Here is a 25,535-nt window from a genome sequence, read left to right as displayed (position 1 = left end):
GGTTTCAATGAAGATCAAGGCTTTCTGGAATTAGGCCCCCCCCCCCATATTTTTTTCTTTCCTTAAATAAAAGATCCCTTCCTCATACACTCCCACTTCAGAGCTTTTCTTTATGAAGACATCTTCCTGAAACACTTGGGTCTGTAACAGACTGATTTACATTGGTATCATTAGTCACGCAAGCCCTGGGTCATAGGAGATTTGTACATCTGATTTCTGCACTGCTCAATCATGATTCAGCATAACAGGCCAATTCCTCTTAGACAACCTTGGTGTGTTCCTCTGCACAATGTTCAAACACTCATAAAAAGCAGTTCCATACAAATGGCTTTTGGGGAACCTACTACAAATCCTTTTGGAATATACTACAAAAAGCCATTGCAGAACTTGGCATGCTGAGTAAGGTGCTCCAAGGAGGAGAAGTGTGGCTGCACATCTCAATCCTTCTTCTGCATTCCCCCAGAACCTAATTCAATAAGACACATCCTCAAACTTCGCTGCAAGCACTATTCTCCCCACATGTCCATCTCAAAGAACACGACTGTCTTTAAATAAATCAGCTAAATAACAATAATGACATTTTAAAAGTCTGTATATTCAAGTCACAAAAAACCTACAACTTTAAGACTTCAAAATTATGCTCTCAATAATTAGGATGTGTCAGAATGAAGATTACTTCTCCGAACTCAAGTCAGCCATCCTGTACATCTGTATAAAATTGTTGGTTAAGTAAACATTAAAATACTAGCTTCCCTCTTGCATTGCTCATTTATTCAGTGCACAGTTTGATGCTACTCAATTCGTGAGCAGTTATTCAATATTTAGCTGTCTTTGCAGTGTCTGACCCCATCCTTTATTTATTCTTCTGAACATAAAATGCTTAAGTTTCCTTTTCTGCACTTACATCTCATGTCAAGAAACAAATTTATTTATGCAGCACCCTAATGAGGGATGGGAGTACTAACACTCCACTTTTACAAACAAGGATCTGGAGCAAGCATACCTTGGATCTTAAATTGGTTTAACAGCGGACTTAGGAATTCTGCAATTCAACCTTGTGGGTATCAGGCAGGACACCCAGTAAATAAGTAGCACACCCACAATGACCATGCTGCTCCAGGTGATGCCCCTTACAACAGAGGGATCCTGTGGCAAAGGCAGGGAGCAACTTCACTTCCAGAGGAGTATCCTGTTCCCTCACCCATGAAACAATTCTTTCTTTGTCTGCAGCCATGCCCGCCGCAGCCTGCTTTCCCAGATTGCATTCCATGGGTTGAACGAGAGCAAAGACCTCTAAAACTGGGAGCTCCATTCACTCCTAATTCCTATTCCCAGTTAGCCACAACTCTCTCATAGACTCTGTATCAAATCCACCTCTTAATCCTTTAATTTTCATTTATTCTCAGTCCTTGAGAATTCACTGAGATTGTTGCAGCCTCAGACCTCCAAATTGGATGAATTTCTTCCAGGATATGAGCAGTCACATTTCTGAAACACAATCTCTCTTCATAAAATCTTGTGTTTGCCCTAGAGATGGAATACTTACAGAAAAACAGCCCTTACCCCAACAAAAGAAGTTTATAGAACCAATATTTTCATATGGGAAAACATTTTTTTAGCCACATTCTCATGAGCAACTGAGCCTTTTTGGATGAAGTTTTACAAAACAATTAAGTCAATCACACATACTTGATGAGTCAATATAAAGCAGTCCAGAAAAGCTGTAAGCAAGGCAGAGTAGGGTCTTATAATGGGCAAAGAAAAAAAGGGTCACCTTTAAAATGTTGCCCACCTTTTAATGAATGCACATTAGATATGAACTGTAAGACAGTTCTACATAAACATCATCATGCCATGTCATATGGTAGTGTAAGCACGAATGGTTTTCTGATGTCAGGTCTTTCCCAAGAAAAGATTCTTGCTGCTTGATGTTTCCCAAAGCATCATATAGAGAGATGCACCTCGATGTAAAACAGTAAGATTCCAAAACCAGCTTTCACACATTAAGCTTCCAATACAGACTTTAATTTCGTTAAATAACATGTCAAATTGAGCCTAGAGTTTAGCACTTTCAGAGTATTTTCAGGCAGCTGACACTACCTGATTTATTAGTGATAAATGCCCATGTTAAAACCACATACTCATGGGGTGAGAAAAAAGGTGGTATAGACAGCTGAAAGATATAAAAAAATAGTACAGTTCTCATAAAAAGACCTGAAAAGCAGCCTGCCATGAGGGGCTCTGCTTTTCCCCAGATGTCTTCAATCCTGCTACTGTAACTTCCCTTTTTTGAACAAAGCTGCAAATTCAAATGTAAAAGAACAAAAAGGCCAACAGCGGTGCTAGGGGGAAAAAGGGGGAAAATGCCCCAAACTAAGCCTCAATCTCAAGTCATGTATATTTTTAATTCTTTTTTTTTTTTTTTTTTTTTAACTAAACTGTTAAGAGAACCAAATAGAACTGGAATTCTGCATCTTTCTGAAAGCCTCCTTCCATCTTGGAAGGAGCAGGAAGAATTAAGAGGATGAAGCATCTTTAAATTAATTCTGTAACAAAACCCATTAAAATAATGGTAAGAAAGAAGTTTATTTTTACATTTCCTAGAGACTTTTTCCCAGGAAGACCTGTTGCTGCCAGTGTTTCCTCGTACCATCCTTTGCATGTTCTTACAGATCACTATCTTCATTTTTGTCACCTCACACCATTATATTTCAGTGTGTGATTCCTCTCTCAAAGCCTTCTTCATGAGGAAATGGATCCAGCAACCTTCACAATAACACCTGTAATGGCTTGCTGTGAACGAGGTTCTCCATTATTTTGCTACTGTTTAGATTGAAAGGAAGTGGGAGAGTGACAGATTCTGTAAGGAACAAGAGTTTGGAGAAGAATGTTTATTAAAAGATCTTGTTACCACCTTAACCCTAGAAGTGTAGGCTGGCACAGCACAAGTAGTGTCTCCATGGCAAGCTTTTATTACAGTCTTGTTGAGAAATCATATAATTGATTTGACTGAGATGAGTTTGTTGGGAGCCTGACAGCAGATGTACTGCTTTCTACTCTCTCATCCTGCCTTCTCAAATTAGGAGTGGAAGCTCAAAAGAGGACTCTGAACCCACCACTCAGTCGCATTCATGTTATTTTTTCTTCTCTACTTCACTGTAATCAATACCTTGTTTTCAGAAGAGTGTGCATCCTTCCTTGTGTCACACTAGCTTCCCAGTGTGTTGCCACAGTAATACTGCTAGGCAACTCCCAGCCACTACCACCAGGTCCCCATCACTTCTGTCCATACTCGAGGGGAAAGCAAAGCCCTACTTCTGCTGCACAAGATGAGCTTACGCAGATGAAACCCAACCTGGCAGTGCATCTGTGGTTTTGTTGGGCTGGAAAATTACCCATTAGGTCTTCAGGATGTTTTTCACAATTTATTTAAACTATTACTTCAATTTACTGAAGAAACAATAAATTTACTTTCTGCTTTACTACAAAACATTGTAGTAAAAAATAAAGTAGAAACAGAATGGTGAACATACTACATTTTAACAGACTTTGGTGAGTTAACCTCATAAAAAAGAAATCTGTCATTTGATTACTTATAAGAAATAAAATCAGATTTCTCTAATCACATAAAAACAGATTAGAACTTGATCGGTCCAAAATAAAATTGTCATTTACATCTAATATAGCTAGCAAGACAATCCAGGGAGGGACAAGGAGAAAGAGTTTGTAGCAGCACTAAGCAGTGGGGGGAAAGCCCCAGATCCTTGGGAAATCTGACCCTGGAATCCAGGAATTAACAAAAAAGCTGGCCCTGTAAAAGCTGGAGAAGCATTTACCTGCAACACTTCAAGAAGACTTTTCAGTGTTGGGTTTTTTTTTTCTTTTTAATTGCTACTGTAATAGTGACTTGGGAACTAAGCAGATTATGACTGAGACTGCATGTTCTTCCCCTCCCTAACACATAACCAACTTTTTCCAGCCACTTACCCAAACCCCATGTTCTTAGTCCTTTTACCTGTCCTGAGCAACAACTTTAGCACTAAACATAAGCTTTACAGACTTAGCCCAGTAGTTTGCAATCCCAGCATCTTTTTGTTTGGTTTAAGCTCTCAACAAGTTTTGTAGTCCCTTCCCATTCAAATCCCTATTTTTATTCCATTATGCCTTGTTGTGGTTTAAGCCCAGCTGGTAACTCAGAACCACGCAGCCACTTGCTCACTCCCTCCTTTTCTTCCCCTCCCCTTGCTCCCAGAGGGATGGGGAAGAGAATCGAAAGAATGTAAATCCAATGGGTTGAGATAAGAACAGTCCAGTAACTAAGGTATAACACAAAACTACTACTGCTACCACCAATAATAATAATGATAAGGGAAATAACGAGGCAAGAGAATATAAAACTAAAAGGGGAAAAGGAAAAGAAAACAATAAATGCACCACAAGTGATGCACAATACAATTGCCCACCACTCGCCCACTGACACCCAGCCCAACTGGAGCAGTGATCTGGGCCTTCAGGGTAACTCCCCTCAGCTTAGATACTGTACACTATGTGCTGTGGTATGGAATACCCCTTTAGCTAGTTTGGGTCAGGTGCCCTGCCTCTCCTTCCTCCTGGCTTCCCGTGCCCCTCCTCACTGGCAGAGCATGAGACTGAAAAGTCCTAGATCGGAGTAAACATTATTTAGCAACAACTAAAACATCAGTGCGTTATCAGCGTTGTTCTCAGGCTAAAGTCAAAAAACATAGCACTGCACCATCTACTAGGAAGGAGAAAAATAACTGTTACAGCTGAACCCAGGACACTCCTCTCTCACTGAGCCATCTTAAGGAACTACTTTTTTTGTAAATACATAAATAACTAGAACCCATCAGGAAGGTTTTATTTAGCAAAGATCTTGGGTTTCTCTAGCTTTTTAACAAATTGTACTTTTACCTATTTCAACATTAAGTTCCCAGTCTAGCTTTTCTGCCTCAAGCCATGATTAAACTTAGGACCTGATCCCCCTCCTCACACAACCTATTTACATGCATCTTCCTTATACCCTTGCACTTCTTCCCTGCTACTTGCTTCTCCCTTCCCTTCCTTACCTATCATATTGCCAGCTGTTCTGTCTCCCCAGAGAGTTTCTTTTCACTGATACAAGCACTCTCTTTTCCTTGTAAGACTTGATTCTCCCACTGTCAGTAATATTTACAGTATTTGAAATCCCACCCCCAATCAGTAAAAACCAGCAACTGCTGCAAAATTGAGTGAGCCAAGTAGTGTTCTTTACTCAGATAGATCTAATTGTAGGTTCCATTCAAAAGCAGATACTTTTCCTACATTTTAAAGATAAGGTACTAACTGCCTGTAATGAACTAAAAAAATACTTAGAACACTGCTAAAGAAACTTTCCTTATTGCTTAAAATGCCATTGATATGAAACCATTTTTTAAACTGAATTATCAACATTGAAAGCAGAACCTGGTGCAGAACTGTAACTCTCAGATCACACCACAGTTACAGTAAAGTATTCCTTCTGGGTGAGGACTTGAGGAAAGATAAAGTTGCTTTTTTAATTATACCCAGACAGAAACCACAACTATGCCACACAATATACATGCTACAACACATATAAAAAACATCCAGACACAAGACAGCTTCATTTCCTACAAAATTCAAACCTTCCTCTTCACAGAATTACTACAGTTCACTTTCAGTATTGACCTTCAGGTTCTCATTCCCAAGTAATCCTTCAGGATCCTGGAGTGCTGTTGGATAGCAAAATTTGTCAACAAAAGGACAGGTATAAAAGAAATTATAATAGCTACTCACAGTACCACAAAGTCTTAATTGGATGGCTATCTACTGTGTATTACTGTACTAGCTCAAGGACAGTCATTCACATGAAAATAGTTCAACAGTGAACAAGACATTTTGTCTTGTTCAGCAAGTATACTTTATCTATTTGAGCTGCAGAGGAAAACGGTTACTTTAAATTCATTGCTTGACTTAAGACTGTTGGTTTTTCAAAACCCTCCTCTGTGCATTGGAAAGACAACAGTATCTTTCACTTGAGATTTTTGTTCATCTTCATGAAGAGCTGGAACTTTGACAGACTTGCTTTTAAAAAGTAGTCAAAAGTATACTCATACCAAAAGGCAATCTCAAATGATGACAACAGCAGTTTTCAATGATAATCAATACTTTCACACTTATGTAGAAGTACCAGGGACATCTGCATAGATATCCAGACTCAGGAAACTCAACATGGTACAAGCTGATGCCATTGCAACCTACAGCCCATTTAGATTTAGAAATGTGATAGATCAGAGAAATGCTTTTAGTGCTTGCTCTTCAAAATGTTAGAAACTCCCCACAATGAAGGTAACTTGTACAGTACTGGTTTTTCTTTTCTGTGTATGTTCTGATGCTGTGCTCACTACAAGACACCAATCTTTTTCTTTTCCCTTTCTTTCTTAAATGGCTAGATTCTTTCAGCACACAGGATAAGCAGTCAGTTTATTCTATATCTACTGAATGCTGAGAGTTTTATATGCAGATGTAAGTTACCTGCAATAAATCAGACGCTCGAAATCTTGACTTAGACCCCTGGATAGAAAGAAACCTGCCTTGTCTCACACGAAACTCTGTGGGAAATGCAGGAATGAAATCCCTTTAGGTAGGTTAACACTTAGCTATCAAACCCCAGATCCTTTCTCCTGAGATCTCCTGCCTCAGTTTTTTATGCAAAAAGATGGACTCAAGACCATGGCTTGCAGACCAGCAATGCCAAGCATTTCCAGAGCCATGTGGTGGCTTTGTCCTGACACAAAATGGTGTTAAATCAGACATATGAACTTTGAAAATATTACAACCTATGTCAAGATCCTTAGAGAGGAAAATGCTGGGCAACACGACTGAAGGCACGTACAAATAATACTAACAGTCCACATGCCAGGTCATATTCCATTATATGCAAGATAAAGCATCTCAGTAACCCTGTTTTCCAGTTTATGGTCAAAAAGTTTTCCACTGATGCTTAGGATCTTATTTGTTCTTTTAAATATACTATATTTAATGTTTATTGACACTGCAGTCCAGCTGACATCTAACCACTCAACTGTTACACATCAAACTCTGCAGTTCAATACACAGGATTAAAAAAACAATAGCAGCAATCATGGCAACCTATTTATATGCTTTCCAGACATTTCTGTATATAGTAAAAAACCATTTATTCCTACCTTTTCCTTGCCTTTTTTTAAGCCAGCTCTTAACCTACAAACAGACTTTCCTTGGGTTTTGATGGAAGCTCCGAAGATGATCCTATTCCAGCAGCTGAACCGAATTTCTATGTTATAGATCGTGCTAGCCTTATATTCTAGATGAAAGTCCACATATACAAATGAAAGAATTTATTTGAAAAACTTCCAGGGATTGCTATGATAGTTTCTCTAGCACAGCAGCTAAATTCCAAAAAAAATCACAAAAAAATTCCAAACAACAAAAAAATTAAAAAAAAACAAGTTTAAGCCTTGTACTCCAAGGGTTAAAACGTCATTTCCTAGAAGGCATAAAAAAATAACTATATCCTAATGGACTATGCAAATTTTGTGACTATTGCCTCCCACGTAGCAAGACACAGCCTGAACTGACAGGACAAGAACTTTTACTCATGCTCTGCATGTATGAATGCTAAGAGTATATTGGCTCAAAAATACTGCCCCTGCAGAAGTCATATTCAGGAGGACCATTTGCTGCATTCCCCCCACCTTCCAGCGTTGCCCAAGCAGATAACTAACTGACATCTGGCAGCCAGAACTCCTGAAACCAGTGTAAAAATGACTTCTGAGTGATATATGGAAAAGTAAAGAGAAATACATGCTATCAACTGAAATAATTCAAAACATCAAACTATCTTATCTGCTCTAGGCTAGTAGGGTCATCTGTAAGCCCAGTAGCAGGTACCCACAGAACACACACCTCTGTATGATAAAATGAAAGAGCTTATCTTCCACATGTCACATACAAATACACATTTCTACAACCCAAGGAAAGGGCAAATCTGGGGAAAAAAAATATCTTCTCAATCAATGAACTCAAACAAGATAGGACTAAAGTCTATCTAATTTTCTTGGGACAAGAAGTCAATAATGATGTAAAACCTCCAAATGGAAACCAAGTAACATTTTATTTCACTATTTAGAATGACCTTGTTGAAGAGGAGTTTAGCAAAAGGAGAACCTACAAAAGATGTTCACATTTCAAATTTTCTATGGTGTTCACTTCTTCGACACTTGACTTTGAACCTTTTGTGTCACCTAATTGCATAGGATCTATTGCAATACAGCTGTAATCCTAAAATGGGATTCTTGATGCAAATAAAGACCACCAAACCCACTAAATCAGCCTTCCACAGAACTTGGATAGAACTGAAAATCTACCATTATAAGCAATCTTCCTTTTCCAAAACATAACTCTAAACTCGGTATGTGCAGTGAAGAATATACTCAGACCTTACTGTACTGTTAAAGGTCTGATGAGACACAGATATCAAAGAGAGTACAACAATGCAAAAGTAAATGGTTATATCTAGTTAGCATTCAGTAATTTTCAAATTAAAAAAAAATAGAGGTGATGTATGCTCATATCCAATAAGCAAACTCAATGAAGTGCAATGACTAATTTAGATGGTTTGTGTTGGAAGGGACCTTAAAATCACCTAGTTCTAACCCCCTGCCAGGAGCAGAGACACCTTCCACTAGACCAGATTGCTCAAAGCCCCATCCAGCCTGGCCCTGAACACTGCCAGGGATGGGAACTTCTCTCAGACCAGTCAAAAATTCAAAATTAGAAAACCTAAAATGTTGCTTCAAATCAAAACCTGCCTTTCTGCTCCTGAGTTTTCTCTCCCACAATATAAACTTGGTTGAAAAGGGGTATCAAACAACCACCCTGACTATATTAAAGGACTACTATTCATCATCCCTTAAATTTATCTGTTGGGCATTTCTCCTTTTTGATGAGCTCCTAGAAAACAATAAACATTTTCTAGCTTCCTGAAGATGTTTTTGCAGCTGATAAAACAGCATGTGAGTTTGCCTTGAACTGCTGTTCATCAGAGAGCTCTTCATTCACATTAAATATTTAATTTTCTCTTATTACAGTTGAAAACCAAAAGAACCACATTAAAAGGTATTCGACAAAAACACCTTTTATCAGTAGGCAGAGGTGCCCTTTCCTTTAATAAATCCACTGATTAAGATATTTTTTTTTCCACAGGAGATAAGTGAAGACCTGCTGGGCATCACAATGGTCATTGTCTTTTTTTTTATCACTGAATAGGTCTGAATGTTACTGAATCAGCTATCAGGGTGTGAAACTAGACAAAGCAAACAGAAAAAGGAAACTTAGTATACTGTATATTGGGAAAGCCACCCATATCCTGGGCTGCATCAAAAGAAGCGTGACCAGCTGGTCGAAGGAGGTGATCCTGCCCCTCTACTCTGCTCTTGTGAGACCTCACTTGGAGTATTGTGTGCAGTTCTGGTGTCCTCAACATAAAAAGGACATGGAACTGTTGGAACAAGTCCAGAGGAGGGCCATGAGGATGATCAGGGGACTGGAGCACCTCCCACATGAAGATAGGCTGAGAAAGTTGGGGCTGTTCAGCCTGGAGAAGAGAAGGCTGCATGGAGACCTCATAGCAGCCTTCCAGTATCTGAAGGGGGCCTACAAGGATGCTGGGGAGGGACTCCTCATTAGGGACTGTAGTAATAGGACAAGGGGTAACGGGTTAAAACTTAAACAGGGGAAGTTTAGATTGCATATAAAGAGGAAGTTCTTTACTGTAAGGGTGGTGAGGCACTGGAATGGGTTTCCCAGGGAAGTTGTGAATACTCCATCCCTGGTGATGTTCAAGGCCATGTTGGACAGAGCCTTATATTCCATATATTTGTCACAAATATAATATCAATTCAGGCCAGAGACAAAAGGAAAGGCATGATGTGTCTTCACAAGACAAAGCTAAGGTGGTAAAACTAAGAAGTCAAACCAGTTGTATTAGTAAGGTGGTAGTAAAGTTAGGACAGTTACCAGGATCGTGAGGTTTTGCTGCCTTCAGCCTGCTGATCTGAGGAATCTTTTCTCAAAGGCCGAGGAAGATCAATGAGTCACACACACTGGAGTGACTGCAGAGCACTCTCTAAAAGAAGTGGGCAGAGTGCTCTCCAACAGAGAGGCAGTGAGCAGAGCTTGCCTGTAAGTATATGATAGTTCTGATATCTCTACTTTATGTCATCTCTTCCCCACCCCCATGTCTTTTCATGTGTGTTTATAAAGCTGGCTCACTTTCAGAGCTTATAGATCTCAATTAAATACAAGTAATAAACTGACACTGCTGCAGGTTGATTATACTAAAACCTGTATAAACCACCTCACAAATGTTTTTTCAGCAAATAGCGTAAGGGAAAGATGTATTTTGCTAAACAAAAAACCAAAACAACACCACCACCCAGTTAACAATTTTTCATTAAACCCATAAAGATTAAAATACACCATCTTTCAAGTTTTACCTCATGCTACCACCTAACAGATACCCAACAGTCACAGGTCATCAAACAAAACAGAACAAGTAAGGGAAACAAAGCAGTTCAGAGGAAACATCTCAGTGAGAAAGCAAGCAATTCCGACTTTTCCAGGACCTTAAAAAGTATTTCTTAGATACCTGGTGTATCTACCAGTGTACCGTCCTTCAGACTTACCTCGGAACATCATCTTTTACAACAGCCTCTGACCTGTGAGCATCTAATAAATTTGAAACTCATGTTTCATTCTAACTGCTAGAAGATGACAGCAGCTTTTGAGCAGTAACTTAATACAGGTAATTTATCATAATATGCTTGGGGATACCTAGGAATGTTACTTTAATAAAGAGATGGTGTAGCACCATCAGATATATTATGGTTGTGACACAAACTTAATGTCCTTTCTTCAGACTTCTACACATGATAGCATATGGAGTATTTGTCTGATGAGATTTAGAGATTTATCTGAATAGCAGACATTATTTATAAGAACAAATGCTAGGATGAATAAAGGAGCATGTGCACAGAGTGCTTAATCTTTAGCATGCCAGTTTGAAACCATAAAGGTCAATTGAAAATAAGCATCTATGGGATGCTAAGTTTAGAGAGCCTACAGACTGAGCTGGTGTGTAGTCCAGTTCTTTCAGAAACTGCTGCTATACTTTATATCATTGTTGGTAAAGGGAAAACATGATTAAAAACAAAGGTACGCTAACTTCTACCAGAAGGTTCAGGCAACAAAAGTATTAAAAAGTGTTAGAAAGAATTACGGGAGTGTTACAAAAGGAATCTTCTAACAACAAGGATTGTTAATCTGTTACCTTTCAAAAGCCAATAAAGTGATACTGTAACTCTCCCTGTTCTACTGGTGACTTCACTGAAAACATCATTTTACCAGGTTTGAACACATGCTGCATCTTCTTCAGAAACATCCCCCTTTTTCCTACCAAGCTGTGTGAGCTGTGCAAGAGATGAGCACTTTTGAAATGAAATCATAGAATCATAGAACAGTCAGGGCTGGAAAGGACCTTGAGATCATCTAGTTCCAACCCCCCTGCCATGAGCAGGGACACCCCATACCTAAACCATGTCACCCAAGGCCTCATCCAACCTGGCCTTGAACACCACCAAGGATGGAGCATTCACAACCTCCCTGGGCAACCCATTCCAGTGCCTCACCACCCTCTCAGTAAAGAATTTCTTCCGTATATCCAATCTAAACTTCCCCTGTTTAACTTTGAACCCGTTACCCCTTGTCCTGTCACTACAGTCCCTGATGAATAGTCCATCCCCAGCATCCTTGTAGGCCCATGAAATGCTGCATTCCACACTATGACAAATAATATTTATTTATTTTTTTTAATTTCTGTGCTCTTGACTAAAAGTCACATGAAAGCTCATACCTGAGGCCGCATCCTGGGATTCCATCTGACGTAGTAGTTGACCCACAGTTCCAAATGGCTCAGACTAGCAACAGGATACAGGACATGGTTTTCATAGTTCACATAGAAAGGATTTGTGAACTCATCTAACTGGCTGTTTATGTAGGACCACAGCGAGACAGTCTTTGTGCTTACCTCCTGATTGAAAAAATAATAAAATTTATTATATGGATTATAAACTCTTAAAATATGAGATTAGCATCTACAGATCAGCATTTTTGTTTGTGAAATTTACCTTATCTACTAGAAAATTGTAAGCACTCTGAGAACACTTACAGAAGCTGATTATTGAACAGCCTTAAAACTTTAGGAAAACATTTCAGCACTTAATCTGGTCCAAGGCTAACTGAGAAAGGAGACTCAGGCATATTAGTTTCAGAGACACTAAGGTCTAATTGAGCAAAATAAATCTGTACTGCTCAGAATTTACAGCAATGGTTACAGCTACTTAAACATATGGTTTTACACACTGACCAACTAAAAATCCCAAAGTAAAATTAAATTAGCATTGAGCAGAAAATTAGTTGAGATACGTAGCTTAGAAGATTTAAACAGCATCTGTGAAAAAAACTATTCAATTCTCTCTCACACTATTTGCTTCTGTCAATTGGTATTATGCTTTAAAATGCCTATTTTACCTTTATTTGCACTTCTGAAAGTTGCATTATTCTAAATGCAATCAGCATAATCATGGTTAGATCAGAGATTGGAAATCTGAACTTGTATCAGATTTGTTCTGCAATTCTACACTCCTTCAGTGTTGTAAACCATGTGTTTCTGCTACCACTGTGTCTTAAATTGAATTTCTTTATTGAGAATTGCATCTGACTATTCACTAATGAAAGAAAGCCGCGTGGAAATCTTGCATTTGCTGACAACATGTTATTTAGCTCCATCTTGTGGTATTTACATGCAACTTTTTCCATATAGAAGCAGTAGAGACAAACCAGAAAAACCAGCAAACTAAATATGACAACAAATTGTTCCTTGCTTTAAAAAATACGAAGGACTAAAAACCAAAAGTAAGCAAAATTGTATCTAGAATATTAACAAACTTTTTAATTATTTTGTTTTCAAACTCAAAATATTTCATTGAGTTTGAGATTTCATTAACTTCATTCAAGACAAGGGGTAGGTAATGGGTTAAAACTTCAACAAGGAAAGTTTAGATTGGATGTAAGGAAGAAGTTCTTTACTGTGAGAGTGATGAGGCACTGGAATGGGTTGCCCAGGGAAGTTGTGAATGCTCCATCACTGGCGGCGTTCAAGGCCAGGTTGGACAGAGCCTTGGGTGACCTTGTTTAGTGTGAGGTGTCCCTGCCTATGGCAGGGGGGTTGGAACTAGATGATCTTAAGGTCCTTTACAACCAGAACTATTCTACGATTCTATGATTCTATGATTTAAATATTGTAAATTTCTGTAGTCTTCAACCATACGTTCCAATTATATCCTAAAGTGACCTGCAAAGTCATCCATACGAGTTCCTTTGGAAACAGTGAAAGAAATGTTAATAGAATTTGATAATGATCATTTAAAATTGTGTATGTTGGCTAGAAATCTGGCAGAGTACCTTCTGAATCCCTCAACCCTCCAAACATGTAATAACTAAAGAACATTTAATAGCAGGGCATGCAATATATATTTCTCATACCATGATATTTCATGTCCACATTGTCTTTTAAGACTATGTAACAAATGTATCAATGCCACAGTACAGATGTTCTTAGGTCTTGTATTCTAAGCATCTTCATATAAAATCAACATGTTAACAATGTGCATTACACTAATTATTTACCTCTTTTAATCTCTCTTTTTCACAATTCCATAAGAAAGTCCCAAAGAGACAACTGTAAAGGTGATCAAGAATGGTGATCAAAAATAACTCATTGAATTCAAAGGCTGCAGGGAACTGAAATAAAAAATTGGAAAAATTACTTTAAACCTTATTTTAAGCAGTGGAAAAAGAAACTCAGACATAAGAAATACACAAAATATGCACATAAGATTTATTTATTTATTTATTTAGTGATTATTTTCAGGAAAACTCAGCAAATTCAGTAACTCCCACTGCAATATACATTTTACCTACATACTTCTTTATAAATACTCCTCAGAGACAAACTTTACATTCATTATCCAAGTATAGCAGAATACAAACATAGGAACATTAGCTAATGTGAAACTGGTGACACAAAGCAGTCCATTTAAGGAGCTCAAACAGTATTCTGTTCTAAGCCACCCCAAACTGTCTTCAACAATGCTTTATGTCTCTTGTTACAGGACAAATCAAGGGAGGGGGGAGAATGATGACTTTTAAGAGTTTTATTTCCTATTCTAACATGCAATGAATTGGATAATAAAGTCCACTGCATGTACAATGTCCTTAACATACATTTAACATGTTTCTTTTACTTTCTATCCAAGAAAGTTACTTTTCTCCATTTCACCCCTTGAGTTTACCATCAGCTATGTATACAATAAGCCTTTAATCTCTCTTCTTTTCTATTGGAAAGTAAATCCTATACATGTGAAATGAAAGTACTGTTATTCCACAGAGCACCACTAGGCACTTCATTCACCACCAAAGGAAAAACTAATTCTAGGAAAAAGAGTTAGAAATTTGAAAACAATCAAAAAGTTAAAAATATATCTTAATCTGTAGTGCTCTAAAATCATAAAGGAAAGGATGAATGCAAACTGCATGGGCTGCTAGCTATTCAGATGGAAAAGGTCTTACTTCAATCAGATTTTATGATAGGACTGCATATGGCAACTGCTTGATGTGTCAAAATAAGTTTGTGCTCAGTATGACAAGGGTTGCAAACACAGATACAGAATGATAAACATTTAGGAGGGAAAAAAAATTAGAAGACTAAAGGAAAACTTAAGAAGTAGCATTTCTCTCATTACCATGACACAGAATGTTATAACAGGCTAATTTTCAGGAGAAATTAAACAAATTTTGTTCATTCTCACTGAAAGACTAAATCTTTACAGAAGTCTAAAATGCAAAGTTACAGATTCAGAAGGAAGAATTTCCTGCTATATGGAGAAATCTCAAGTTAATATTTTAGACCTGAAGAAAGCAGAAGACTGGTTTCTGTAATGTGCCACTGAAGAACACTGAACACCTTGGCAGAGTGACTCAAGAGCTACTTTAAATAAAAAAAGAAAAAAGGCAAGTATAGCTAGGAGGAATAACACAGTAACTGGGATTGTGGATGAACTAGCTGATCTAGAAACTCCTCTTCAGTGTCATCTGTGATTTAACGAAGGGCAAATGTTTATTCATGCTGAAAGCAAAGAACTGAGTAACACACAATGGGTGTGCTTGTATTAAACCCAGAAAGATGTAAGTTTTAAGCAATGTTCTTTCAAAAGAATATTTGATTTAAGTCAAACACTGCAAAGACATTCTCTTTCCAAGACCTGGCAAGATATGCCAACTTTCATCTGAAAATTGTGGGTAGGGAAATTATCAATATCATGGCTCACAAAATGAACGAATGGGAGCTTTCCTTCCACTGGCTATACTGTTTGGCAGCACAGCATGCTCACACTGGGGCTTCTCTCTCAAATCACTGGTTTGGTTTCAATCATCTAGCCATTTGTTTTCATAAAACATCCAGGAACTTAAGATTATCGAATTTTCTTTTTCAGTAATGTTCAAAATCACTTCAAAAATTCACATCATCACTTACAGCACTTCCTTCTCTCTAGGAAATCATGCCTAAATTACAATACAATAATGTTGATAATGCACCTATGATTTTAAAAAGGTATCAACAGAACTTGATAAGAAGGTGTGCTGAACCTAGTCAGCGGAAAATTCAGTGGGTTTCAGACCTCAATCTCTGTGTCCAGCCCAAAGCAGGAATCAGATACAGAGAGCAACAACAATTTGCAAAGGATCAAAATAATATTTGGAAATAACTTTGAAGGCAAAACTCTCTCCTAAAGGGACTCTCTTTAGCTGAAAGCACTTAATGAGCCTTGTCACGTTAGGGTTCTGTGTTGTGACGGGTCCATACTAATCAGATGGATGCTGACATGGCTGCTATTCCAATCCAGTGAAGCATATTCAAAATTCCATACATCAGTGGTTGCACTCCAACTAATTTATTAATAAGCGATAGCACTTATTGAAACCCTGTCTTTGGATACAAGAGTTCTACTGTTGGAGCTGATGTATTAAGATTGTAAAGCTTCTATAACCGCTGCTGAAAAATCACTGACCTAAAAATGCTTTTCTCTGTAGTTCCAATCCTATTAGCATCTGTTTGAAGATTCAGGTGGAAAAACTCCCCAAATGAAAATAAACTTCTTGTCAAATCCACTAATTGTGAGAGAACACATGGGTCATTAAAATCTCCCACTTGATGCTGCTGGAGTTGTTGGGGGTTTTTGTAAAGGAGGTCTCTTGTTCAATAAGTCTGACGATGCCAAGTGACATCTGATTCAGAAACATGCAAAATAAAACTTGCTTCTTAATCAATGAACTCATTCTTTACTACAGTCACATTTAAAGTTGAAACACTTTGCAAAATAGTTCTTATGATTGTGGAATTGGACTGAACTGGGTCAGCTGAATCTTAAGAGGCTTCACCACTGAAACTAGTGAAAATGCATCTCTAGCAAAGGATGACATCCAGTAACAAACAGGATGCAACTTTCTACCAACTTTAAACAAACCTTCCTCCTGTGTGGGTACCGTGTATGAAAGGCAGAAAGCTGCTAGTTGCGCTGCAATACAACATGCAAATTTTTTACAGCTTTGTTGAATTTTTAACAGGGCATCAGTATTGCATCAGATCACTTGTGGCTCTTCCAGTTTGGTATCTGCTACTCAAAATCATCAGAATTTACTAACAGAGAAATTACTTCACCATGTGTTTTTTATTAAGATCTGATATCATCGTACTTCTCACCAGTTCTCATTACTGTAATTGTGTGTCAAGAAGACCATAAAAAAACAAGGGAAGATATAAGGCTGTCAAGTATTAAGTTTCATTGTCTGAAGCTATGTGGGAATTTGCATCTTAGTGGGAAGTAAAGAGATTCTCTCACTGCATTGACTGTTTTAAGAATGTAGTTCTCAGAACCTAAAAGATTTGCATGCTTTGAGCCCAAGCCCAGACCCGGGCCCTGACACCCTCCCGCAGTCATTAACACTTATTTGAGCTTTGGAATATTTCACATATGTTTACCATGGTTTCTAAAGTATGAAACTAGCACTGTTTTACAAGTCAATGATCTACACACGTATAAAACAGAACCCTGATTTTCATAGGTCTATGTCAAGGTAATCACAACATTCACATCTATTCTCTAGGTGTTAAAAGTTGACTAAAAGATAAAAATAAGTGGGCAAGAACTCTCCAAGAATGCCATTTTCTTTTTTTCCCCACCCTGCTGTAACAATAATGATTTCTCAATGCCGCCGCCATTCACATATTTCAGAGCAGTTTCTGGATGTATGTTTTGAACAGATATGATATTGGCAAAATGCTTCACAGATTCCTCTCTACTCCCCGTCTGTTGTTTTTTTTTTTAAGTAGAGGGAACTAAACTGTTTATAGCAAGAAAGAGGAGGTGGCAAGGGTGATCACAAAAATAGAAGAGGCTGCTCTCAGTTAAGAATCTCCCCAGAGGACTTCTGTTCCTGCCAGGTGTTTAGAACTGCTTCTTTTTGCTATTGCTATTAGCTTTCCTCTGAGAGGGGCAGAATTTTTCATTTATTTTCTGCAGCTATACTAAGCAGCACATTAATGCTGAAATACAGATACACAGAAAGCAACAGTTTTCAAGGGACTCTGAACAAGGGCCCGGTATTACAGCAGAGAACTTTCATAAAGCACCGACGATGACTGTTTTGAATACAAGTTTTGGAAACTATGATGTAAGGTTTTAAGAATCAAGTTCAGAACAAGGAGACTAAGCTAAGAGACCTGGGAGCTCTAGAATCATATGGAACCAGACAGTTAACCTCCCCTCTTCAAAACAAACCACATACTATGCAGACTTCAGTATAATTGCTTTTACCGTAACAGCACAGATCTATGTTAGACTTCAAGGAGTTAAAAAACAAAAAGAGGAGTCAAGCACTTCTATTTACTTGGAAATAAAGCCTTCATGTGGACAACCTATTTCAGGAAACCCATTAAGAAACAGCAGTATAAAAGCTCAGAAAAATCTTAGGTTTACGCTCATGGAGGTGCAAGTAAGGAAAACAAAGGCTAAAGCCATGCTATAATTTAACATACTCAGAAAAAAATGAGAATTTTAACATTTTGATATCTCAAATTTCTAAGATCTCCCCTGAACCAGAGCTAACAGCAGTGCTGGAAGTAATAAAATTTATCTGAGAATAGGCTTGTACATTAGAAAGGCTGTCCTGTATGCATAATGAATCCAACATTAACTTATACTTCACATTTGACACACATAGAAGAACCCTTTCCTCCCCTCAGTTCACAATCAGCCTGGATTTTTGCTGTTTCTTGAGGACAATATAAATCCGTATGAACATATATTCTACCAGTGAATGTGCAATGCAAATAATTTACCTCCTCAATAACCCTCATTTATGTAATCAGAAAATCCGTTGAAAGCCTATTTTAAACAAAAAGGATTGCTGATATTTTGGTTTTAAGTCAATATTTCTACTCTAGTTCCTTGTACCTCACTTTGAGCAAAAGTTTCCATATCTGTGCATGGTGCAGTCACTGCACAACCAACTTCAGCAAAACTTGCTACTGCTCAGCAAAGGAATGTGTTCTCCTAAATAATGCATTATGTTCCCAAGAAAAAGTCTGAGACTTCTTAGAAATATACTCGTAAGCATCTTACCTGCTTTGTCATTTGCCAGACACAGTCAATGAACTGAAGGAAAATGGGAGATCGGTCTGCATCAGCATGATCATCATCTCCATGTCCTACTCGCTGAAAGTCAAATCAAATTTTTAATTTCAGTCTAGTATATTTATAGTACTGACCCAACACTTTAAAGCTCAGAAACTCTTAAATATGTTCCAGCGGTGGAACAAGACAGGCAAACTGCATACAAAATTCCGTAACGCTAACCCATATTTTTCAACTACTGAAAAACACATTCCAATATTCACATGTATATGCCTTTGCTGTTGAGCAGAGCTGGAATTCCACTTGGTCAACAAATCTGTGCCAGTTGTTTCCCCTCTTTTACTGTACAACCATTTATCTCTACGAGTGGGATCAAACTGGTAGGTATTTACTAAGACTGTACTGAAACAGAAACTATTCCATATCCACCTGCCATAACTACATGTCATTTCTCCTTAAACCATCTCAAAGTCAGAGCCCACAAAACATCTTAATAATTTATGTCCTAATTCCCTTCTAGCCCATGTGTTAAATTACACTTCAACCTTAAATCAGGGTAATGGTTCCAGCAATGTTACCTTCTAGACACCTTAATTGTTTTCCTTGTTTCTCCATTCATAAGCTTGGTAAAAGATAAAGCAACGTGTTACAGTCTCTCTTCCTTACAAAAAAAGTCATGTGATTTTTTCTAACCATTATATTCAAGCCACTTCATTCTTATTTACTTTATATTATCTCACACAGAGATTTCCTGTTAAAAACGAACAGGCCATAATTCTCTGATGCAATCACATCACTAAAAGAAGGACACCAGAGATAACTAAGATGCAGCAGAGTACTATGAGAAAACATGCTATTCAAAATACAAGCTCTGAAAGTGACAAACTGCATGCGAAATGTTTCAACTTACCATTGCAAATCGGTGGCCAAAACTTATCCATTCTTTCTCTATGAGAACTTCAAACCCCTTGATAGTTCTGTAATAGCTGTCCAGCATAAGCATAGCTAGTGCTGTGAGCTGTGCAGTTCGATCCCAACCATCGCTGCAATGTACCACTACAGATGTTTTACCAGACTCAATTTTATCCGCAATTCTTACTGCTCCGGCAAGAAGCATCTTAAACAAACAAACCCCAAACATATTAAATACGAAACAAAAATCTACCCCCCAAAAGTTATAATTTTATACTCTTAAGGTAAATATATATTAAAGTTTCTTATTAATTACATAATCATCTGGATAACATTGCTTTAAATTGGAGATTTCTGAATGGTGGTAGGTACAATTCAAGAGGTACAAAAACTGTGTGCACTCTTGTCCAAGAGAGAGTTCTAACCAGCCTCCATTATTAGTAGCACATAGCAAAAGAACCTCCTCTAAATTTAATCTAAAATTCTGTACCATGATGAACAGACACGAACACCGCAACCTATTCCACAGGCTGAAGGATCAGTGTTTTCAAAGTTCATTATCACTCTTTCTTCCTCAGCTTTCAGTTTTTAACTACTACCTTTAGAAAAAAGGACAAACCATCCAGCTAATCTAAATCAAAACACAATCCAAACCAACCCAGACACCCCTGGCTGGGAGCGTGTGCTGATTACTTGGTGCATGAATCATACATTGTATTCAACCCATAAGTAGACCATTAAAAGCATGGATTCAGAAGCATGCTGGACAGCAAAGTATAGAGATGGCACAGGACGGAGATAACCTGTGTGAACTTGTTATTCTCCTCCCCCACAAGAAAAAACCCCTCTCTTGTTCTCTTATGCTGCTCTGTAGTATTTTTAAAACAGCTGAAAAATCTCTCTCCTGTGAAGATTTGTCTCTATAACATGACCTATAACAGGACTGAAAAATATGTGGAAAAAAAAAACCAACCACTAGAACAGGACCAGAGAAGAAACTCCTGTGTTGCATTCCAACGTCAGAAAATGGAATCTTGCAAAATACTTGCATTTTCCCTTCCAAGGCAAGTAAAAACATCTTTTGGGAAGGAAGAAAGCCAGCATCCACTGGAGAAGCTGTGTACAAGACCAGTCTTGGAAGCTATTTCAAGAACCATACTTTAGAGACAATTTTCATTGATTAGATATTTCAGTGATAGCATCTTTAATGGTAAAACTGAAGGATGCCAGGATGGAAACAGCAGGAAAAAAATACAAAAGCTTCTATGGGACAACAGAATCATAAAATCATAGAATAGTTAGGGTTGGAAAGGACCTTAAGATCATCCAGTTCCAACCCCCTTGCCATAGGCAGGGACATCTCACACTAAACCAGGTCACCCAAGGCTCTGTCCAACCTGGCCTTCAACACCACCAGGGATGGAGCATTCACAACTTCCCTGGGAAACCCATTCCAGTGCCTCACCACCCTTACAGTAAAGAACTTCCTCCTTATATCCAATCTAAACTTCCCCTGTTTAAGTTTTAATCTCTTACCTCTTGTCCTATCACTACAGTCCCTAATGAGGAGTCCCTCCCCAGCATCCTTGTAGGCCCCCTTCAGATACTGGAAGGCTGCTATGAGGTCTCCATGCAGCCTTCTCTTCTCCAGGCTGAACAGGCCCAACTTTCTCAGCCTGTTTTCATACGGGAGGTGCTCCAGTCCCCTGATCATCCTCATGGCCCTCCTCTGGACTTGTTCCACCAGTTCCATGTCCTTTTTATGTTGAGGACACCAGAACTGCACACAATACTCCAAGTGAGGTCTCACAAGAGCAGAGTAGAGGGGCAGGATCACCTCCTTCAACCTTCTGGTCATGCTCCTTTTGATGCAGCCCAGGATATGGTTGGCTTTCTGGGCTGCAAGCACACACTGAAGCTGGCTCATGTTAAGTTTCTCATCAACCAGCAACCCCAAGCCCTTCTCCACAGGGCTGCTCTGAATCTCTTCTCTGCCTAACCTGTTACAAAACTTTACTGCACTAAAAAAGTGCAAATACTAAACCAGCTTGGTCTTCAATAAAAGCAGAAAACTAATCTATATAACATACAAATAATCTACATAACATTTGGAAAGCAGGTGCAGGGACTGTGAGAATGAAGACCTTAGGCCCACTGTAGAACAGGATCAGGTTCGAGATCATCTTAAGGACCTGAATGTGCACAGGTCCATGGGACCTGATGAAATCCATCTGCAGGTCCTGAAGGAGCCGGCAAATGAAGTTGCTAAGTCACTGCCCATCATACTTGAAAAATCATGGCAGTCAGGTGAAGTTCCCTACAACTGGAAAAAGGGAAATATAACCCCCATTTTCAAGAAGGGGAAAATGGAAGACCTAGGGAACTATAGGCCAGTCAGTCTCACCTCTGTGCCTGGCAAAATCTTGAAGCAGATTCTTCTGGAAAGCATGCTAAGGCACATGAAAAACAAGGTGCTTGGTGTCAGCTAGCACGGCTTCACTAATGGGAAATCCTGCCTGACCAATTTGGTGGCCTTCTATGATGGGGCTGTGGAACCGATGGACAGGGGTAGAGCTGTTGAGGTCATCTACCTGCACTTGGGCAAAGTGTTCGACACTGTCCCGCACAACATCCTTGTCTCTAAATTGGAGAGACATCAATTTGATAGATGGACCACTCAGTGGATAAAGAACTGGCTGGATGGTCACATGCAAAGAGTTGTGGTCAATGGCTCAATGTCCAGTTGGAGACCAGTAACGACTGGTGTCCCTCAGGGATCAGTGTTGAGACTGGTCTTGTTCAACATCTTTGTCAGTGACATGGACAGTGGGATTGAGTGCGCCCTCAGCAAGTTTGCCGATGACACCAAGCTGTGTGGTTCTGTTGATACACCGGACGGAAGGGATGCCATCCAGAGGGACCTTGACGCACTTGTGAGGTGGGCTGATGCCAACCTTATGAAGTTTAACCATGCCAAGTGCAAGGTCCTACACCTGGGTCGGAGCAATCCCAGGCACAGCTACAGGTTGGGCAGAGAAGAGATTCAGAGCAGCCTTGCAGAGAAGGACTTGGAGGTGTTGGTCAACGAGAAACTTAACGTGAGCCAGCTTCAGTGTGCGCTCGCAACCCAGAAAGCCAACTGTATCCTGGGCTGTATCAAAAGGAGCGTGACCAGCAGGCTGAAGGAGGTGATCCTGCCCCTCTACTCTGCTCTTGTGAGACCTCACTTGGAGTATTGTGTGCAGTTCTGGTGTCCTCAACATAAAAAGGACATGGAACTGGTGGAACAAGTCCAGAGGAGGGCCATGAGGATGATCAGGGGGCTGGAGCACCTCCCGTATGAAGACAGGCTGAGAAAGCTGGGGCTGTTCAGCCTCAAGAAGAGAAGGCAGACAAGTGATTCTTGGGTAAAAGCACAGGGATATACTATCAACACTGCCAACACAGTAGTGGCAGTTTGTAAGAAATCAGGCCACAGTTTGTGCTGTCAAGACATAAGCATGAAGTATCACGTAAGAGACACATCCATAAAGAATGTTATGTGTGTGTCAACTCTTTAAAATAATTTAAATGGAATTTAAAATTGCCATGCTATTATCATCTGTGCAACAATGGCATCAAGGTCCACTTCAGACAGGTCCAAGCCCAGGAACCCCACTGAAGTCAATGACTTCAACGACTTCAACGGGGACCACCATCTCGAACAACTCCACTTTTTTTTTTTAAACAGATTATCACATTTAATGCCAGGCTGATCAGAAAAGGTTTCCAGATACTCAGATTCCCAAAGCTATTTGAAATAGTCCAACTTCAAGAGAATAAAAACATTAAACTGTCCCAAAAGATCATTAAATTTGTTTAATTCTTAATTTAGTGTTTGCTCCCTCTACTGGTTCTTCTGAAGCAGATAGCAAGCAGTAGTTAATAGAAGAGTAAAACTAATGAACGATCCCAAACATGTTTTGCATGAGTGACATTTGAGGGAGTTGCTAATAAAACAAATTCCACTCCATCCATATTCATCATAAACAGTAGAGTGGACATGAGAATGAAATATTTCAGAGGTCAGTGAAACAAAGTGTAAAACTGAGTATGGTAGTGATTTATTTTCATATTATGTTAAATAATAGAGCAGATTATAAGTCAGTAGAGTGCTGACTATAAATAGGCCGTGAACATGTAGGTGCCCAGCACAAGAACACCAACATTGCATTGAAGGAGGGAAGGATGAGAAAGACTGCAGGATTTACAGTCAAGGCCTTTTGGCAGTGGTTCAAATAGAATCTGAAGTTCCCAGGGCATTCTTCCAAAAAGCAGGGATAACCCTGGACTGCTCACAAACATTCCCTCTCAAGAAAATAAAACATTGTCCAACACTAAATACAATCCTGTGCTATCAGGAATTAACTCATTACCTACCAATACATAAAACTGGAAACACAAAGTTATTATGGAATACTGATTTAAAAATTAGGGGGTTTTAAGATGATTATCCTGATGAAAGCAACATGCTTAAATCTAGACATTATTTCATTAGTATTTTCAGAAATGCAAGTTAAAAACATGGTTTAAAAACACAACTGATTTTTCATATCAAAAGTATTTTACCCTTATATATTCCAGCCAATGTGTGGAGTCCACATTTGATAACCACCGAGTCTCATCAATAGTAGGATAAACTATTTCTTTAAGTTTACGCAGGGATTCTCTCATCACGTGTATATTATGAATTTCCAGAAAGACCAGCTCTGCATTTGGATAGGCACTTTCACTTTCATATCCTCCACCTTTAGCCTGTCATTCAAAAAGTAAAAACAGATGAAGAAAAGAACACGTACAGGATTTCAGTATAAGGTTAAGAGTGATTCTGGTCAGATTTTGGGATTTTCTGAGACACAATTATTTTAGCATAACAAAAAGATATTTTTGGCTTTTGTTTTTCTAAGAAGCACTAGACTATTTTTTTAGATGAAAGAAATTCTAATTGTAAGAGGCTACGTATGATAATACATTCATTGTCATAGTTTAAGCCCAGCCAGTAACTCAGAACCACGCAGCCATTCAACTCACTCCCCCCCACCTCCTGGAGGAATGGGGAGGAGAATCGAAAGAATGTAAATCCCATGGGTTGAGATAAGAACAGTCCAGTAACTAAGGTATAACACAAAACTACTACTGCTACCACCAATAATAATAAGGGAAATAACAAGGGGAAAAGGAAAGGAAAACAATAAATGCACCACAAGTGATGCACAATACAATTGCCCACCACCCGCCCACTGACACCCAGCCCAACTGGAGCAGTGATCTGGGCCTTCAGGGTAACTCCCCTCAGCTTAGATACTGTACACTATGTGCTGTGGTATGGAATACCCCTTTAGCTAGTTTGGGTCAGGTGTCCTGCCTCTCCTTCCTCCTGGCTTCCCGTGCCCCTCCTCACTGGCAGAGCATGAGACTGAAAAGTCCTTGATCAGAGTAAGCGTTACTTAGCAACAACTAAAAACATCAGTGCGTTGTCAGCGTTGTTCTCAGGCTAAAGTCGAAAAAACAGCACTGCACCAGCTACTAGGAAGGAGAAAAATAACTGCTACTACTGAAACCTTTGGTCTTTTCTGGGCTTTACCACATGATTTCTTAGCTATGTCTTCATGCTGCTTTCAGTTCCTGACAGCCCTTCCAAAATTCTACAAGCAGTTTACCTTCCTTTCCACACCCTCTTTAGAGACTCTTTTTCATCTCTTTTCAACATCA

The 25,535-nt window shown here is 38.9% G+C and overlaps 1 protein-coding gene across 1 annotated transcript in view; it reads right to left on the bottom strand.

Moving 5' to 3' along the window:
* LOC308224787 (phosphatidylinositol-3-phosphate phosphatase MTMR1) overlaps window positions 1-25,535 on the bottom strand; it is a 33,476-nt gene that overhangs the window by 2,866 nt on the left and 5,075 nt on the right. The window contains exons 8-12 of the mRNA XM_080624997.1: window positions 24,393-24,578; window positions 19,783-19,989; window positions 18,861-18,953; window positions 13,807-13,920; window positions 11,972-12,148 (exon numbers count right to left, since the gene is read on the bottom strand). Coding sequence (XP_080481123.1) covers window positions 11,972-12,148; window positions 13,807-13,920; window positions 18,861-18,953; window positions 19,783-19,989; window positions 24,393-24,578 — 777 coding nt within the window. The remainder of the gene's footprint in view (window positions 1-11,971; window positions 12,149-13,806; window positions 13,921-18,860; window positions 18,954-19,782; window positions 19,990-24,392; window positions 24,579-25,535) is intronic.

The sequence above is a fragment of the Psittacula echo genome (genome assembly GCF_963264785.1).
Source record: "Psittacula echo genome assembly, chromosome: 8".
NCBI classification, from domain to species: Eukaryota; Metazoa; Chordata; class Aves; order Psittaciformes; family Psittacidae; genus Psittacula; species Psittacula echo.
This window is presented reverse-complemented; position numbering and strand designations above follow the sequence as displayed.